Raw genomic sequence first — 19,508 nt, 5'->3', positions numbered from 1 at the left:
TGTGTAATTAATCAAACCATAAATTTTTATGCGTGTGTACATTATTCATTATATATATATATATATATATATATATATATATATATATATATATATTTATGCTTTATTTAAATACGATTTTATACGATGTATCAAAATTAATTAAAAACAGATTTTCCGATAAAAATAAAATAATTTAATGAAATAATCTTTAGTTAAAAAAAACTTCATAAACAGAGAAACTTGATAAACAGAGTGTTATTAATAAGAGTATTTATTAATAGTTACTTTTTAATTAAATTTTTATGCATATGTACAACTATTATGGTCTCTCAGTTTAATAGATGTATATTAAAAATCATATATTATATAATTATGATGTTCGCTGATTAACGTACATTTCATTTCTACACTTTCTTTATAAACACTTTTATTTTCATAAAAAAAAATCTGTTTTTAATCGACATGTAAAAGTAAAAAAGAAAAAATTGAGTCTTAAATATATAAAACTACATTTTCTAACATAAGAATTCTGTCACTGAATATATTACAAATTTAGATGCGTAAAATTTAATGTGTTATTTAGTTCTTCTATTTATTATCATTTAATTGAATAAAATATTGAGTCACGACTGAATAAATGACAAACTTTAATTCTGATATGCATAGTGATGATATTTTAATTAATTTTTGGATAATAAAAAGAAGGATGAAAAAATAGATATAATGCATATATAGCGATGCAGTATTCCATGCTTGAAATGATTACAAAATACATGACTATGAAACAAGCAATATATAAATAATTTCAGTATAAAAGTCAAAGAATTTATAAAAAAATATTCTAACTGTGAATTTTTTAATAAAGATATTACCATTACTGCAAGTTCAAATTAAATTTGCTTTTGACATAAATCCATTCCTCCTTTATCGATCATACTTTTGACTTGAAAGATATTATTTATCTACATTAAGGCAAGTAGTGCCTTTCATCGTATCATTACATTTGCTAGGAACATGTGGACACTAGTCAAGTCAAATCGATTTGAATTTGATTATTCTTATCAAGCTTATCATACTTGCTAAATTCAATTATCTTACATATTTTCGATCAACTAGATTTTATTTATAATCGAAATATAATCACAGGAAAACTGATAAAATTCATGGTTTCTTTCGGAAAATTGGATAAGATTCGGATAAACCGAGGTAACAAATATTCCACGCATTTACAATAAAAAAAAAATCCGAACCAAATCTTTCGATCGGCCGGATATTTGTGTATTTCTAATATTTTCTATTTCTTATGGTAAAGGGACAGCGGCAAAATGCACTGTTTCATGTCATGTGTGCATCTGTATAAATAAAAATGTCTCTTTTCCTTTGATATATTTCAATAATTCATTTATATACTATCTCATTTAAGTTATATTTATAACTATTAGACAGTACATATGTCAAACTTTTCTTTTGCGCAATTTAGCTTTTGCTTCCTCCAAAAGAAAATCGAAAGTGTCTTCTTCATTTGCTTGAGGTGATTTGCTAATAGGTGAGCTACTCGCTGTATCATCTATATAAAAAAAGTATATTCACCATAATTTTTAAGTTAAAGATAATAAAACATCTATATAGGTGTACATATATGCATATGTATTTTTCTTCTTACCAAGATCTGAATATTTGTACTTGCAAAATGCCCTACGACCACCAAAGCTTAAATCATATGTAGGTAGAGATGGATCATCATTACCGTGCTCTATAGCCGCATATGCATCATTTTTGTATACAAAAGTGACGAAACCATAATTATCACTAAAATATAATGTATAATATATAATAATATATAAGACATTCGAGAAAGTATTATTTAAAAAGATATAAAAACCGATTAATAAATACATACCCATGCTCACGGAAATGTACACTGATATCTACAACAGGCCCAAAAACCTCAAATCTTCTGCGCAAATCAGCTTTGGTAACATTTTCATCTAAACGTCCCACATATATCACTCTTCGTTCCTCCACTTGTTTCTGCTTTTCTCTATTGTACCAATTGTAGGATTTGCAGTAAGAGTGTACAGGCGATCTAATAACAAATTATAAGCCTTTAATCAAACAAAATTGTCTTTGATTATTTCCTTAGCTATATGTATTTGCATTGCTATAGTAATATTAGGTTTTAAACTTGCATGATTATTCATTAGGGTCACATATTAATTATTTTCACTGAATTATACATAATCGAAATAATTACTAGCTACATAAAATCTTCTAAAATGCATGTATGCTAATATTCTACATTTTCATAATCTAGCTCTGAAAAAGATACTAAAAAAAATTTAAGAATTTATTTTTTTTAAATATGTTTACATTTTCAATTTTTTGAAATGGGATAGTTTGGAAATAGTTTAAAAATAAACTTTTCAACACTAGAGTAATGCTTCTAATCAAATATGATTTATAAAATAAATAATGATATAAAAAGTATGCTAAATTAATATTCTATTATAAATATTACAATATGAATGTTCTAGATTTTCATTTTTAAATCTATTTATCTCAAAAAACGTATTTTACCTCCAATTTTTGTAATTACGACGGTTATCAAAGGAATGTCTTTTATATCTATCATAACTTCTTTCGCGATCACTGCTGCCTTTCCTCCGATAATTAGACCATCTACTTCTTCCATAATTCGTGTAAGAGGAAGACCTATCAATAACATTTTTTTGAAAATTTTAAATATTATTCCCTTGACCTAATCTAATCTATTTGCGAGCTAAATATATTTACATTTCATAGTTTTGTATTATATAATTTTGTCTGGCACATGTAATAACTAAAGAATATTTAGCTTACACAAATTTCTCCTACTTTAATTTTAATAAGAGATTTTTACTGAATTTGACAAGAGCCGGAGTTTTATTAATCAATAAATATATATATATGAACAAAAATGATTTTAGAACTACAAATGAAAAAATTCTTGCAAATAAAACCTTAGAGACCTTAACAAAACTTTGATTTAAAGTATTTCGTTTTCATTTTCATGATACACAATATTAACGAATCAAATTCATTAGATCTATCTGTCATTAAAATTAAAAATACAAATGAGAAATTATGTAAAATAATTGGGAATAAATAGTGCAGTTTTTAGATATTTAAAATCGTTCTAATAATAGACTAGATAAATTAATCCGCATCACATTATGTACTTCATCTCATTTTACCTTGAACAGCTAGAATCTCGCGAAAAAGATCTGGATCTAGATCGGGATGATCTGGAACGCGAGCGAGAGTATCGTGATCTGGTAGATGTCGTATATGAGCGTGACTGTGACGACCAACTGCTGGTCGAGCTAACGGAACTGCGTCGACGGGATCGGATTCTTCGTTGACGGCTGCATCTGCGAGATCTGCTCCTGCTTCTGCTTCTACTGTCATTTTTCATATTCTTGCTTCTACTTTGACTCCTATTTCTACTTCTACTTCTGCTTCGGCTCCTGTTTCTACTTCTACTTCTACTTTTGCTTCTTCTACTCCTGCTTCTGTTCCGGCTTTCGCTCCTACTTCTGTTTCTGTTTCTGCTTCTACTCCGTCTTCTACAATGGTTCCTACTTCTACTCCGGCTTCTGCTTCTACTTATCTTTCTACTTTTCGATCTGGATCGACTCGACCTCCTACGAAATTCATTCTTTCTATAGGATCTTTGTTTTATGTCCCTTATATTTTGTTCCCTGTAAAGTAATATTGCACAGATTAAGATAATCAGAAGAAAGTTTAAAAGGTTTTACAATAAGCTGTTTTACAAGATGATAGAAAAAAAGAAATATACACATATTAAGAAATATACACATATTGATTAATTTTCAAAAAGTCTTTTCCAAAAGGCACATATAATTATTATTGCTTATATTATCGTCTAATTATAAAATCTTTTTTACAGTTTAATTAGCAAAACTACTAATCTTTAATCAGCTTTTGTGTTGAACTGTATTAATAAGTTTATTATTATTATCATTATTATTATTGTTACAGAAATTCGTTAAAAAAATTTCATAGTGAAAAATATTTGAAATATCGTAACTATGAAGTGTTATATAGTAATAAACTTATTAATACAATTTAACACAAAATTTTTTTTTTTTATTTAACACAAAAATCATTTTTTCATTCATTTCATTTGTTGTATTTGCAACTTTAATTGCAAATTCTCAAAATTGTATCGTAATTTATAATATCGAAAAAAGTTGGAAGCCAAAATTATATTCAGCATTAAAAAAGCTACGAGAAGTGATTAAGTAAGCTTGTATGCATAGATTTTTATTTGTTCCTTGTGGAACTGTGTAATAAATGATATTTGATGTATTACCTCTTATCATTTTTCTCTGCAGAATCCACCAATGATCTTTTAGTAAATTCAAACACCGTTTCATATGTCTGTATTCCTATATCGCACATAAGTGGTTTTGATTTGTTTTTCTCTTCATTTATATCTGACTTGGGTTTCAATATTGAAACAATTTCCCTTTCTGACCAAATTGGATCTTCAGAATCATTTTTAATTGGTTCTGTTGTAGTGGAAGCGTGGTGAACATACAACAATGTCATGGGCTGTATTGGAGAACTTGTTCTACTATTGTCACTACGATTTTGATCTCTCCTATTTCGATATTCCGCCAAATTCAATTTTTTACGAAACGGCGGTTTCTTCGCTTGTTCGCCTGAAGCTAAATTTTGAGTATTTTGTACAATTACATTCTGTACCTCATTATTTAAACTGTTTGTAGTAGTCACTATATTTTCATCAGAATTACTTTTTAATAGTGATTGTGCATTTGGTGGTTTCTTTAATACGGAAACCATTTGCATTGGAGTACTCAATGGCAAAGTATTCTTAGACAAATCATTTCTCGATCGTAAAATATTTTGAGCCAAAACCGAGCGAATTAAATACACAGGAGAATCTTTATCAGAAGATTTGCTTGAAACTTTTGCACTCTTAGATTTATTGGCCAATGAATCATTTGAGACACGAAACTGTTCCAAACAAATCTTCTCTTGACAGTCCTTTTGATCACTTTCGAGTCTATTTTCATTAATTTTATGTGTTTGTTCATTCAATAAAGTAAAACCTGCTAGTTTATTTGTATCACATATATCAGCCGATTCCAAATTGTTGTCTTTCTTCGAGTTGCTATTGTTATGACATTCTATGATTTTGCCACATTTTGTCATTTCCTTATTCTGGTTTGATTTTAATACAGATGTATGTTTTATAAGTTCTGCATAAAAAAAATAGACAAGTTTATTGTCTTTCATTAGGATAGTTTCTTCATTATTACTATCACGTATCATACTTACTATTGCTATCACAGCTCCTAGTAACAGAGCCATTATAACAATAATCATGATCCAATTGTACTAAAGTACCATCTGTTGTTTTATTCTTAGCATTGTTTGTTACCTAAAATAGTATTATGGTTAATGAATCATTATACATTAAAAATTTACAACAAGCAATTGCTATCCGAACTATATGTATTTTAGATGCAAATATGTAATATCGCATATAGTAATGAAGTTTAGAACTTACTTGTTTTAAAACTTTATTATGAGCTAACGTAGCACCAGCATCTTGTATTCGTGTATTATTACTACTACGATTTTTATTCTGTACATTTGGCATAGCAGGTATTATCGAAATAGTTCTTTTACGTCCTGAGGCCTAAAACAAGATCAGAATGAATTTGTATCAACTTGTTTACATATCATCATAATGGACTATTTACTAAAATAATCACCTTTATCCTATCAATTACTTCTTTTGACACTGAATCTGGTATATTCGTATGTTGATTACAAACTTTTGAAGAAGGCTTCTTTAATACTTGGCTTTGGTATTCTTGAGTCATTTGTTGCATTGTGTTCGATTTTGTGCCGGATAGGAGATTATTTTTAGTAACCGACTTATTACGCGAATTCGGGGTTTCAGAAGCTTCAAATTGTTCCAACAAACTCTTTACGTCAACAGCTTCCAATACTAGTAGAAAATAATTCTTAATGAACTTCATCTTTAGCAAAAAGTTTTATATATCTGTATATTTGTATATCAATCCATTACCTGGTACTTCATCTGATATAGTTTCAACATCTATACAATCCTCTTGCTCCTCTTGCTTATCTTTTATAATCACATCCTTTTTTTTTCTTTTTCCTTTTATATTTCGATTTTTTTTCGCAGTATTTGCATCTTTTCTTTTAAACTCACGTGTTTCTTGAACTAATTTAGATAAAATGATTGAGTCATTAACTTTTTCTTCCTTTATTTCTTTTGTAGTTTCAGTCTTTATAATTTCCATTGGAAAATGCATCATTTCAAAGATATCTTTTTTCTTCAAATTGACTATAAAAAAAATGCATTTTGCATAAAAAAAAGACGATAAGAAAAAAAATACAACAATTACTGATAACAAACCTGTTCTTTGTTCTTCTTCTTCTAATTTTAAGTCAGGACCTAGATTTATCTCTTGCGGTAAATTTGCAATCTCTCCTTCATACATGTTATTCCATAATGTATGTTTTGTATCACATAAACTCATATCTACAACATCCTTAAATTCTTCAAACTCTACTAGCTAAAAATTAAAAAAGGTATTCTTATTGCATAAAATTTCAAGCAATGTAATTCAAAATATAAATTAATTATAAAGAAAAAAATTTATAACCTGCATATAATTCGGGCCCGTTGCGAAAAGCTTTGAAAATGCTGCATCTGTATCTGCACTATATTTAAAAAATAATTATTTTAATAACTTTTATAATATCTTGTTTTTTATTTATTAAAATTATAAGATTATCTTTTAAATAAAAGAGCTTCTCCTAATATAATACACATATCGATTCTACTATTCATCTTGCACATAAAAGTATTAAAATCCGATTATTAAAACTAATAGTTTATAAGATATTTCATAATTTATTTTTATATGTATGTATGTATGTATGTATGTATGTATGTATGTATGTATGTATGTATGTATGTACGTATGTATGTATGTACGTATGTATGTATGTACGTATGTATGTATGTATGTATGTACGTATGTATGTATGTACGTATGTATGTATGTACGTATGTATGTATGTACGTATGTATGTATGTACGTATGTATGTATGTACGTATGTATGTATGTACGTATGTATGTATGTACGTATGTATGTATGTACGTACGTACGTACGTACGTACATACATATATATATATATATATATATATATATATATATAAAATGTGATATAAAATTTGAGAAACATTCTGTAAATATTTATTCTATTTCACTAAAATATTTGCAGAAATTTTGGTAGAACAATCAATATATAGAATTGATTGATAATCATATTCTTACAAAAGAACAATATTGCACTTATTAATGGACAAGTTGTGTACAAGTAATGTATAAGCTTTTGCACAGTTTTTTAATACAATCATATATTATGTTTTTCATATATATATATATATATATATATATACACACACACATCTCATTATTCTATATGTAAAAGTATTAACATTTCAGAATTATTTACAAGTTTACACTTCTTTATAAGATATTATATATTTTATATCATAAAAATATATCAGAACAAATTATAACATACCTTGTAAATTATTAATTTTTTAACATATGAAATGGCATCTTCATATTATTATTTAATATTATTACATTAATACTTTTATGTGTAGAATATAAAAATTATAAAAATTACATGTAACAAAAATCTCTCTCTTGCTCTCCTTCTCTCTCTCTCTCTTTCTCTCTCGCACTCTTCTCTCTCTTCTCTCTCTCTCTCTCCTTTCCCTCTGGTATAGTTCCATTCAAAAAAAATTGGTTGATTTCGAGAAAGATACGTATGTATGTATAAAGATACGTATTCGTAGAAAACGAGGTATTTTTCAGAAAATGTCTTATTTTGTCTGACATTTTTTTGCAAAATACCTCATTTTCTAACCAATCCATTGTCGCATTTAAAATAAATCGCCCATGTATAACATTAAATAAGAATAATGCACCTACTTCCATTCATTGTCGTTCCAAATGGAGCTAATAATGGGCTGAGATGTATCCACACCATAATCATTTGCAATAATATTGATTAACGATTCTTGAGGCATTTCCGTTAAACCCTGTAAATAAATTTTTTTATAGTGTAAAAAAGCATTTATTATTCGCAATATTTTCAAAATATATATCAGCTTTTTTACTTATTATTCAATTTGTCTCTCAATTTTTAATCACTTTCATTTTTTGACTGTAATAAATCTAACATTTTTTTAAATTTTGCTTTATTATTATTATACTTATTTACATTTGTTGGATAAGTTTAATTGAACTTCTTAATTTATATAATATTTATATAATATTAATCAATTGAGTTTTTCAAACGAACAGTTAAATAATTGTTACCAAATAAAATATTGTAAATAATAATGAAAAATATGTGATTAATTGAAAATAAAAATTTGTATATTTTTTGCGATATATTTCTTATTTTAAACTGTCCGCAACAATTTTAATACGTGCTAACATCGTACGTAATAACAACGAAGCATGGTATATCGGTATAGAGCACGCGAGTCGCAAAATTGCAAGTGTCTTAAATAATCGAATATTAATAATAGCTATGCCAATTGAATTCTTAATAAGCTTAATCGATAGCGAATCTCAATTATATCAAGAAAGTGTGTTTATTATGGCTCTACATGTATTACAGAGATATTACAATGCAGTCTCCGACAGGGGAAATTTTTCTTTTAAGAATCTTTTTCTTTCCGACGTCCTTCAATCGCACAATACGCGCTCACCCTTACTCTTTTATTTTCCGCTAGAAGGCTGTATTTTCTAGCGTTTTTAGAAAGTTTGTAGAAAGTTTTTATGACTAACATGTGAATGAATTTCCGAATGAGTCTATGCACTTTATCAAGGGTGCGTTACCGCCTCTCTTACCTATCAGTCGGTATTTCGAGACAAAGTCCAATATTAATTTATTATCTTTAATGATATCATGCTTTGAGAAATTCTTTATCAGAGAATATATCTCTCGTAGATTTGACAATCATATTAATATCCAAATATTTAAATAAAACACATAATTATATTACATTTTACTAGATAAAATAATTTTAATATTGAAACATATAAATAACATATAATATCATGATATCATTAAAGATAATAAATTAATATTGGACTTTGTCTCGAAATACCGACTGATAGGTAAGAGAGGCGGTAACGCACCCTTGATAAAGTGCATAGACTCATTCGGAAATTCATTCACATGTTAGTCATAAAAACTTTCTACAAACTTTCTAAAAACGCCAGAAAATACAGCCTTCTAGCGGAAAATAAAAGAGTAAGGGTGAGCGCGTATTGTGCGATTGAAGGACGTCGGAAAGAAAAAGATTCTTAAAAGAAAAATTTCCCCTGTCGGAGACTGCATAAAAACATAATTTAACTATATAAAAGAATTAAATTTTATAGGTAGCTAAACAATCGCATCACGAAAACCTTTGTTTCTTTTCTACTGTATATAATTTCGCGCTTCTCTTTTCGCGAGACTTTTTTTGTTTATTTATTTGCTTACTACGTTTTAATGTTCTAAGCTTCCTATATTTTTCGAATATTTTTGTAAGCGCAAACTATTCTATCCACGTGCAAATCTACATCTATAATCGCGGGAATATAAATCTCACTTTATTAATTTTCTGTCTTATTGTTAGATAAAAGATGTTTATATGATACGATAAAAAAAAATATTTTTTATTAAAATTATATCAAAATATATACATATGTTAATATGTACACATGATTCAACTTTTAACCGATATACTAAGTAAATAAAACCCTCATCTCTTCTTTGTAAAGATAATCTTACTTAAAACATATGTATAAGCAATTATCTCTAAAAATAGTCTAGTACCTTTCCCGATCGTATCTCTCGATAACAGAATTTCTCATGTTGTTTAAAAAAATAAAATATAGTTATTATATCCGCAACATAATCATCATCTTCGGCTATTATTTGCGCGCGAGAGGTAGTAATGAAAAAATTGTTCAATGGCTATGAAATCTTACCTGTTCGATTGGTATCGGTAATCCGGGAAAGAAATCGTCTACTGTCAATAATTCCGCTTCCATGGTACGATGATGGAAATCAAATTGAAACTCGTCACTTTGCGATATATCTGTGATACAAACGACACACCAAGACGTTAACAAACGTTTGTTAATGCTGCAGTTTGCAGATGCGGTTAAACAGAGATTCGGGCACGCTTCGAGCGGCTTGGATCACGCGTTCATTTTAGGTTTTAGGTTATGTACAACGTGGTCGTGGAGCGAAGCGTGACGCGGAGAACACACGTGTGCGCGACTCGAAGCGATCGACCGCTCGCTTCGCCAACGGATACACGCGCGCGGGAACGATCAAGGTACGCGCCAATATTGCGTATTTCGCGATAATAAACGCGTCCACGTCGCGCCAACCGAAGAAGAACTACTCGTCCCGTGCGTCTCGTGCCAAATCGAACCAGCTGTGGGGACTGGGAACAAGAGCGTGAAGAGCGGCAACGAATGTCGATCGCCCGCCCGACACCGTTATTTCCCGCGATCGTATCCGAATGCGACACACACTCACAACTTGTAAACTGTAATGTCAAAGACTCGCCAACAGTCCGGACACGATATAAACGAACGCCTAAACTCGAAGACTCTGTCGTCGACGCGCAAGGAGAGCGTTTCGTTGTATGTGTGCGAGGCGGGTGCGTATGCGTACAAGCTCTGCGTCAACGCGCGCCGCGCGCTTGCGTCATGCGCATACGTATAGGCCAACAGGCACGTAGCAAGCGAGAGGGGAAGAAAGAAAGGAGGAAGGAAGAGAGAGAGAGAGAGAGAGAAAGAAAAGCCGGCGTTTATCCATATCGCGTACAGACGCCACGCCTCCAGAAATCAACGGCGGTATTTGGCAAAAATTGGAGCAACGAGCCGACGTCACGAAACTGGTACAGATTGATGTTGCCGAAATTGGCGTCGTCGCTTACCGTGCCGTTCGAGACGTCGCTTATCGCGCTCCAACAGCGTGTGTCATGCGGTCGAGGAACGAGCTCGTGGGACGGAGCCGGCAGCTCTCGTTCTAACGTGTTAATTTAGCACGAAAATTTCACATTTATAACAACACCCGTACGTACGCGATGCACTAGATACTGATATTTCGCAAGTATAATCGTAAAAACGCTACCTCTTTTTTCACCAACTATTTCAGACGCGAACATAATTTTGACCAGCGAATACACGAGAATCGTACACGTGACTACCACGTTTGCTTGGAGACTTGTCCAGTTTGCACCCACACCACGCGTACTAATGCACGATCCCCACGTATACCTGCCGCTTATATATGTCCATGCGTGTGCTGCACGTTTCTACTGCGCATGCGCCTTGCGACACGTTTATTGTTCTCGGATTGTGAGATTTTTTTTCATGCTCGCAGGAACAAAGCAGTCTAAATACGGTTTAAATCTTTTGTAGCATTATATATTTTTGTATTGTTAAATTTGTTATAAAAGAAGAATGAATAAAATTGTATAAATAAAAATGATTTAAACCTTTTTTTATACAAATATAATTTTTATAAATCTACATTTTATAAAATAAAATATAAAAGTTTTTGGATGACAATGATAAATCTTAATAATTTTTTTATTTACCAGTATCAACTGCCGCAAAAATAAAGAAAATATATTTACAGAATATCTTCGCGCACAATTCATAATTTCAATAAAAAAATATAAATATAGTTTAATTAAAAGAGTACATAATTTTATTTTAATATAAATAGAGAATATTATAAAAAACTTTGTCAATATATTTGCTCCTATTTATTTTATATATATTTTATATCTTTATAAATTTTTATAAGATTTAAAAAACTATAATTTGTGTGCGTTTGACTTTATCGAGGCTGTCCTGTTACCGATTATGAGCGTTACGCAGCGCATGCGGAGGAAAATTCTATGCTCTTGTAACATCGTGTCTGTACTATACCATGTACTACTATGAGAGCTATCGTGTACTATAACGAGAATTTTCCTGCAAAAATTAACACAAACATCGTGTCACGTAATTAATTATAGAAAATTGTCGAGATTTTAAAAAAACATTCCTGCTAATAACTAATTGCGTGACACTGTATCCTATATATTTTTCTGCTGGAAAGCCAATTCATCTTCCGATAATTGTAGCAACAGCCACGGTGTGCCGCCAGTAATCATAAATCTAGATATTTTAAGAGCTATCTTACAAGTTAGATGTCTCTAGTAAAACATTCTCTACGCTCCTTGCAAAGGTGTTTATGAGAAACAAGAGAAAGAGAGAAAGGCAAAGGTGGGAGGAGAGAGAGGTAGAAAAGGTATTCACTTAATAAATTGCATATGAATATTATATATATAAAATTATGTAATTTTTTGGCACTGTGTTTACTATCTACTATTAGTTAAATGTTAAATTATTATACTATATGCATAAATATAAATGTGAAATGGTCACAACTTAATGCCGCGGAAATTATAATAGCAAATTTCTACATTTATATACTCATTTTGGTTGAATATATAATAATACTAAATTCTCATTTATTCTGTTATACAACTTTTATCGAAAACATGCATTACGCGTTTGATGTCTCATTAAGTATTTGATATTATACAATATATTATGAAGCATTTGATGTTATAATTAATTATTTCTAATTATATCGGTTATTCGAATTACTTTATGACACACACAGCATGTATATACAGGGTGTCCCACGGGAAGATGTTGCAATTAATCAGCTGTTATTTTTAAACGTATATAGAGAAAAGAAAGTAAGATATCTTCTAAAATAGAGAACATTTAGCAGTTTTATTTACATATTGATAAACCGTCGGAATTGAAACAGATAAGCTCTCTCTTGTGACGAACAGCATATAAAGAAAAATGTTGTATAAAGTTTTCTACAGAGAGTTTTCGAAAGAGACTTGATACGAGAATATACTATATCATTAAGCTTATCAACATCTTTTTTAGAAACGTTTATTAAATGTTAAAAATATCTAGCAACATTTTGTATTTATCTATTAAATACTGATCAGATACTAATAAATTACCCAGGTAGCAGAGTGATGTCAAATAACATCTTAATAACGTTTTAATGACGTCATTGTACGTTAAGACGTCTGGAGACGTCATCTTGCTACCTGGGTAGACTATGCTAATACGATATGAAAAATATCATATCATAAATCATTTTATTATCTCCAAAATGTTAGTTTACAGTATCTTTGAATAAACATAATTATAGACGTATTTTATTTCTAATCATATATATGTGTGTTTTTTATATATTGTAGTATATTATTTTGTCTATATAAATACTGCTTCGGAAATGCTTTCAAAATAGAAACTTATCCCATTCGTTTAATTATTCCAGGAATTGTTACGTTATCAATCTTAAATGAATCAAATCTGGGCATACATCTTTCGAAGAATCTAAACGACTTTGATGGAAGAATCGAATATAATTAATATAACAATTACTGTTATTTTATGATTATTACTGTCATCGTATGACTTACAATAAACTGATCACTATGTTATAAACTTAAATATATACTGCATATTGTATTTTTCCATATGTATATTTAAGTTCTAATCATAATCGAAAAAATAATTTTACAAAAGTAATTTTTTTCTTTGAAAAGTAACTCGAAAAATATTATATATATATATATATATAATGTAATATGTTAATTTACAAATTTGTTTTTAGCGTATAAATATTTATGAGAATTACATAATCTCATTAAGAATAACAATCACTAAATATTTTTTTTATCAAAACTTTTTATTAATATTTAAAAATATTGGAGATGATTTTTAATCAAAATATGTGTATTGAACGCATTGGAATCATAAAAAGGAGTAGAGTATATTTGTAACTAACTATACAAGGATGAAAATAACTTAAATTTGTTATCGAACAATATTTAATATTAATTTCTATTACAGGCAAAAAAGATAACGCCGTTATTAACTCGTTGCTTCGAGAAATGATAACTGTAATGATTACGTCATCATGTACATACATACATACAAATATGCAATTATATATTCTAATTTGTAAGTACTTTGCCGTGAAATGACGAGCACAATGATGCGATCTACCTACCTCAGAATGCCGCAAATTTTGAGATTCTTCAGTTACAAGGTCACTTTCTTCTACTATCATTGATGTTGTTACGTTATATTATATGTGTTAACTAAGATTGATCGAAAATTATGTTTATGGAAAAATATGATAAGTTTAAGTCTACAATCTAAAATCTATAGCTGTGTTTCGGAATTTATAGTATTGTCAATATATGCCTTATTATTTACGAATGTTAGATATTGAATATCAGTGAAAATAAAATAATGCTGTTTATGTATAATTTATAAAATTAATATTGAATCATATGAATTATAATATGCTTTTGACAAAAAAAAAGATGATTTTTTTCTCTTACGATAATCGTAAAAAAAAAATTTTTTTTAAGTCTGATATAAACTGCAGTGTCGAGTGAACGTTGTCTTGACTTTTTCTCAAAGAAATAAAAAGCCAAAGTCAATTATTATTTTATTGTCATTGTTGGTTATAATTTAAATTAAACATATATAAATTATACATATAGATACATATAACAATGTGCTTAACAAGGCTAGGTTAATACGCGTTAATTCATATTCGCAAGAAATTGCGAATCATTGTTTGAATTGTGAGCATCATAATATCGCGAAACTATTGGTGAAACGGTGCTGCTAAATTTTAGTACAAATGGAAGATGTAGGTAACCGGTAAATACGGGATCTAACTACGCAGAGGGATAGAAGGATGAGATAAATCACACGCTGTTGTTCATGCTGCCGTACTCACATTTCACGATACACGTTGTTTTAATCCACTAGCATTACAAGGCTGGAAGGACGCAATCTTAAGCCAGGTACGCGTTTACATGCAACTGAACCAAGCGAATGTGTTACAACAAAGATCAACAATAACGTAAACCGCTATTCAGTATGATATACATATATCCATATATTTCTCTATTTGCCATTGAACTTTCTGCTAGAAAGCACTTGTGTATTTTTTGTACAATTACCGCATTACAAGCTTGCATGTGCATTTTTAAAAGTGCAAATAACGAAGACTATTGTGGGGGAGGTGGAATTATTCTGCAATTTACGATTTTAGTTAGGGAAACTGTGATTTTATTTTAAACTTTTTCAATACACACACAGGCGCATACACATATACATTTATCAAAAAAAGGATCAATTTTAAATTTAGACAATTTATTGTTAAATTTAAATTAGACAATTCATAATTAAAATTTGCAATTTAATACGCAAATGTTGTATATATATATATATATATATAAAAATTACGAAATTTTAAACCTATATTTTTAAACATGATTATATATGAGCAATTTCTTTTCGCTTCTTTAAACTTCTTTGCTTAGAAAAAAATTAACTTCAAAATCTTGATGCTTTTTGGATAATGCGACAACAGTAATATGTATAGATGATTCTATAATAAGCGTAAATACGTTTTAAAAATCTATTACATAAAACAAATAATAAAATTGATTGAAAGATATCATCGCAAAATTGTATCACGAAATTCCCGAGATTGATTGTTAATAATGTAAACATGATCTATAACAACAACATTTAACAATTATTTCTCGCAATAAAAAATCGCGAACGCTTTTATTGCTTAATTTTTCACGAACTTTTTCGTTATTTTGCGATACGATTCTCCGGATGTCCTGTATATATCGTTGTGCAGCACGAACGGATGTACGACATGTTTGCAACGATTCATCTCGTACGATGGAGCGATACGCGATGCGGAACAACACCAATACTATCGGGATTTTTTAATTATTGATCATCGCGATGGGTTTTATCCAACAAAGGAATGTCCGTGCTATTTAGTTTAACCATCGGAAGATTTCCAACCTTTTCCTTCTTTAAATCGAGATATCGCAAGTGGGCGAGCGATATTATTGCATCCGGTTTTATCGATGTTATTAACAACCACGAAAGTGTGGACCACCGAAAATCCGGATTCCTCGGATTACTATTACTATTTCGCCTATATGTCTTCGATCTATAAGCTAATAGTTCATTCGCACGTCGCTGGAATAATAGGTCGAGCAATCCGCAATGAAACGTCGATCGCAATTTCGCATTCGCGATTACGCCATTACTTCTCGCAAAAATATAACACTTCGAGGAATTTAAAGAAATAAATAGGGAATAAATTGAATCACACTGTAGAATACTCGGATTGAGTGCAAATGATGAATATTGTGTATCAGCGAGATGCTTCGGGCAAACAGATGGGTGGAGAAAAGGAGCATGGGAAGAGCGGGAGAATCCTCTCTGAACAAGCGCGCAAATTAAAGACGTCTTCCGCGTCTGTTCTCTGACTTTGGTCGAAACGGGATATTTCGTTATAAGCAATTACTGCAGCCCGTAACAGCCAGTAATTTCTGCGATTCTAGGGAAACTTTGACTGGTGTCGATTGTCTCTCACGAGAGGCACTTTGATGACGGAAGAGTAAATCGTGGCGTCTTATATCGAGAGAACCTTTAAAGCGTCTTCAAATAATGTATAAATTTAGGTTAAATTTTATATGATTGCAACATTAGAATTTTTGTCACGCACTCAATCAAATATCAATGAAATTTATCTTAGAGGAAGATGAGAAACATATATATATTTTAGAAACAGATTAGCTTAATATTTTATTTGTTCAATTGATGCCGTTGTCATCTTATATTTATGTAGGAATAAATTTTTGAAAGATTATAAAATAAAAAACACATTTTAATCATTTTGTTGCCAACTTTACAGTGATTTTGTAAAATGGTTTGATTCGTCGTACCGTGAAACGTTATCTGATAGCAATGTACTGAATGTATTATATCATAGATGTATAATACTATAAATCGGAGGAAATGCACTGGATTTGTACACGCGATATAATCAAACAAGTCTAACAACGCTTAAATCTAGGAGCTTAAAACGATAATCATGTATAAATACATACAACACAGGCGCGCACACATACAGCTGTAAATACTTTTGCAGGAGAGACTGCGACTATATTGATTCTGAGATGCAAGCCTAGCAAGTTTACCGGTAGTGCTCTTTCCGGCGCGATCGCTTTTGTTAATTTCATCCATATTGTTAGTGCAATGACTTCGAGTAGCCTGATACACACGCTACGATTTAGCAGTCGGCCCATAATATCGATCGCATCTATTCAGCATAGTTTGGGGGAGAGAGGGAAAGAAGGAGGATGGTGGTCAAAATGCAAGCAGGTAGAAGAGACGTTTGGGAAAAAACGTTTGCATTAGTGCACGAGTGCAATAAAGCGACCAAAGAGAGATAAACTGTTAAATTGACCAAGTTGGAGAAATTACCTCGCAATAACGCGCATCCCGATGAAACGCGGCATATACATATATGTACGTACGTACTACATCACGTCACTCTCCATTTTCGGCTATTTGCGAATTCGCATTGTAAATAAAGTTACGAACTTCGTTCGTGTGACAAACTCTGCTATGCATTTCGCTAACCGACTTGACTCGAAATCCTATCAAGGTTTTGTTTTCAAAAATTCAAGTCTAACATACAATTATATCGTGTAATATGGCTTTTGTTTCGAATTTCTTTTCATCTATTATTATACAAATCTAGTTTTCTTCCGAAATAGGATTCAGATTAGAAATCAATCTGTTCTCGGTTGATATGCGGATCGATAGAATCAAAATGATGCGACACCTATTATTTTCTCGGCTCGGAATAGTTCCATAATTCATAAAGTTTGTCTCAATTCTCCCTCTCTCTCTCCTTCTCTTTCTCTTTTTCTCTCGCATAGGATCTTTATAAACGATAACTCCCTGCTTGCGTTTGCCTTCTGATCGGAATCGCGGAGCTCCGTATGTGTCACTCCGAGAGCAAGTTTGCAAATCGTCTCTTTTATCCCGGCACTCGGTGGGAGCAGATTTGCTCTCCTTTCCCATTCAAGAATCTCGTTCTTCCTTTATCACGATGCTCCAGCATACACGATCGCACGGTAGCGGGATCATTTCACATCTTTCGAATAAAACAGTTTTTTCCCCATGTCAACATTTTCGCGATAAAGTAACACGTTTGTTTTTTTTATCTCAACTGCTTCCATTTATTTTGGAATTTTACCATAGTCTGCAATATATAAGCTGGAAAATCAATAGTAACTGGAGACGTTTGCTACATTAAATTGTAAAAGACTTATCTTGAGTATTTTAAAAAAATTGTTTAGTTATGGCAAAAAGTATGAAGGAATTTGAAAATAATTTTTACGAAAATGAATAAATAATTATGATTTCCAATTATAATTCTTTATAATATATATGCCTTTTTATGATCAGAAAGAATTTATTTTAAATTAATGAAAAAATTTGCGATGGATAGATAAAATTACTCTATATATCTGTAGATTACCGAATAAAAAAAAAGGAAAAGAATAGAAAATATAGTTGGAGGAAAAGAAGAGACTCGCAGATTTCCTGCAAGCTTATCTCTAGATAACGTTGCTGTGGGATTCTGTTACTTTGGACATTTACGAAAGATTGATGATCACACGTCTGATAAGATGATAATTTTAAATGAGCATTTTCAAAACTTTGCTTTACGAATTTAACGAAAATTTAGCAAGAATACATTAATCCATAATTGTTTAAAGTAACCATGTATAGAAAGATTTGGGTAGAATTGGATAAACAAGAAAAAATGGACACATAAATCTCGAATCGCACTTTCAAATCGATACATTTCTTTTTCTAAACTTTTCATAAAATTTTTAAATCAACATGTATTGTAAATAACTTGATGGAAATCAAAAATTGTTATACGTACAAGTATGTGCATTCGATCTTTTAATTTCGCAAAAATGCTAAAGTTGACTTGTCATTCACAGAAGTGCTCTTGTTTTCTGCAAATCTGCCAGTTATTGCCTTATTGAATTTTCTATGAATAATTGCGAATACTTTATAGAGCGAATGTCAATGAAAACTTTGCATTTGTACAGAGTAATCGATATACGATCGAACTTATTTATTCCGCTCAAGTGGATCTATATCTTATATTGAAATTATCTTTCGATATAATCGCTCATTCATTATCTTCTATCGTTAAGGAGAATCTATATTACAAATTTTGAGCTGGCTATTTAATCGAACCTCAAATTAAGCTCTGTCAAAATACAGACACGTGTTAAAATTTTTAACAAGCGTTTACAACGAACATCGCTCAAGATTCGGTTTTAAAACTCGATAGTTTTTGTAATTTTTTAAATTTTAGCTTTTTACTTCTCAGGAATGCCAATA

General features: G+C 30.4%; 2 protein-coding genes across 6 annotated transcripts in view; one reads left to right on the top strand and one right to left on the bottom strand.

Annotated features, from left to right (window-relative positions):
* The window catches only part of LOC145975340 (cilia and flagella-associated protein 47), a 30,711-nt gene extending 17,046 nt beyond the window's left edge, over positions 1–13,665 (top strand). The window contains exon 30 of the mRNA XM_083105745.1: positions 13,513–13,665. The gene's annotated coding sequence lies outside the window, so the exon portion shown is untranslated. The remainder of the gene's footprint in view (positions 1–13,512) is intronic.
* Positions 83–11,430, bottom strand: LOC145975344 (uncharacterized). 5 transcript variants are annotated; one of them, XM_083105757.1, is made up of 16 exons: positions 11,281–11,430; positions 10,122–10,231; positions 8,064–8,173; positions 6,714–6,771; positions 6,464–6,623; positions 6,110–6,391; positions 5,790–6,028; positions 5,582–5,713; positions 5,350–5,452; positions 4,803–5,270; positions 4,358–4,715; positions 3,216–3,722; positions 2,560–2,694; positions 1,883–2,068; positions 1,646–1,791; positions 85–1,549 (listed from the first exon to the last, which is right to left on the bottom strand). In XM_083105757.1, exons 1-16 carry the CDS (start codon positions 11,312–11,314, stop codon positions 1,437–1,439), a joined length of 3,141 nt encoding a protein of 1,046 aa, XP_082961883.1. In that variant the 5' UTR covers positions 11,315–11,430; the 3' UTR covers positions 85–1,436. The 5 variants fall into 5 exon arrangements, with proteins under 5 accessions (XP_082961885.1, XP_082961883.1, XP_082961881.1 ...); XM_083105755.1 differs by having other exon boundaries at positions 4,358–5,270; XM_083105758.1 differs by having other exon boundaries at positions 4,358–5,270; positions 6,110–6,268.
* Positions 13,666–19,508: the final 5,843 nt, after the last annotated feature.

The sequence above is a fragment of the Camponotus vicinus genome, unplaced genomic scaffold, assembly GCF_025532165.1.
Source record: "Camponotus vicinus isolate PSW18456_S1 unplaced genomic scaffold, iyCamVici1.0 SCAF_8, whole genome shotgun sequence".
NCBI lineage: Eukaryota > Metazoa > Arthropoda > Insecta > Hymenoptera > Formicidae > Camponotus > Camponotus vicinus.
This window is presented reverse-complemented; position numbering and strand designations above follow the sequence as displayed.

What these genes read in the sequence shown, in the direction of transcription:
- LOC145975344 (XM_083105755.1), bottom strand. Translation starts at nt 11,314, where the DNA reads ATGTTCGCGTCTGAAATAGTTGGTGAAAAAAGAG. An exon ending in TACCGATACCAATCGAACAG is followed by an intron (nt 8,174 to 10,121) that starts GTAAGATTTCAT and finishes ATTTATTTACAG; the next exon opens with GGTTTAACGGAAATGCCTCA. An exon ending in AGAAGAAGAACAAAGAACAG is followed by an intron (nt 6,392 to 6,463) that starts GTTTGTTATCAG and finishes TTTTTTTTATAG; the next exon opens with TCAATTTGAAGAAAAAAGAT.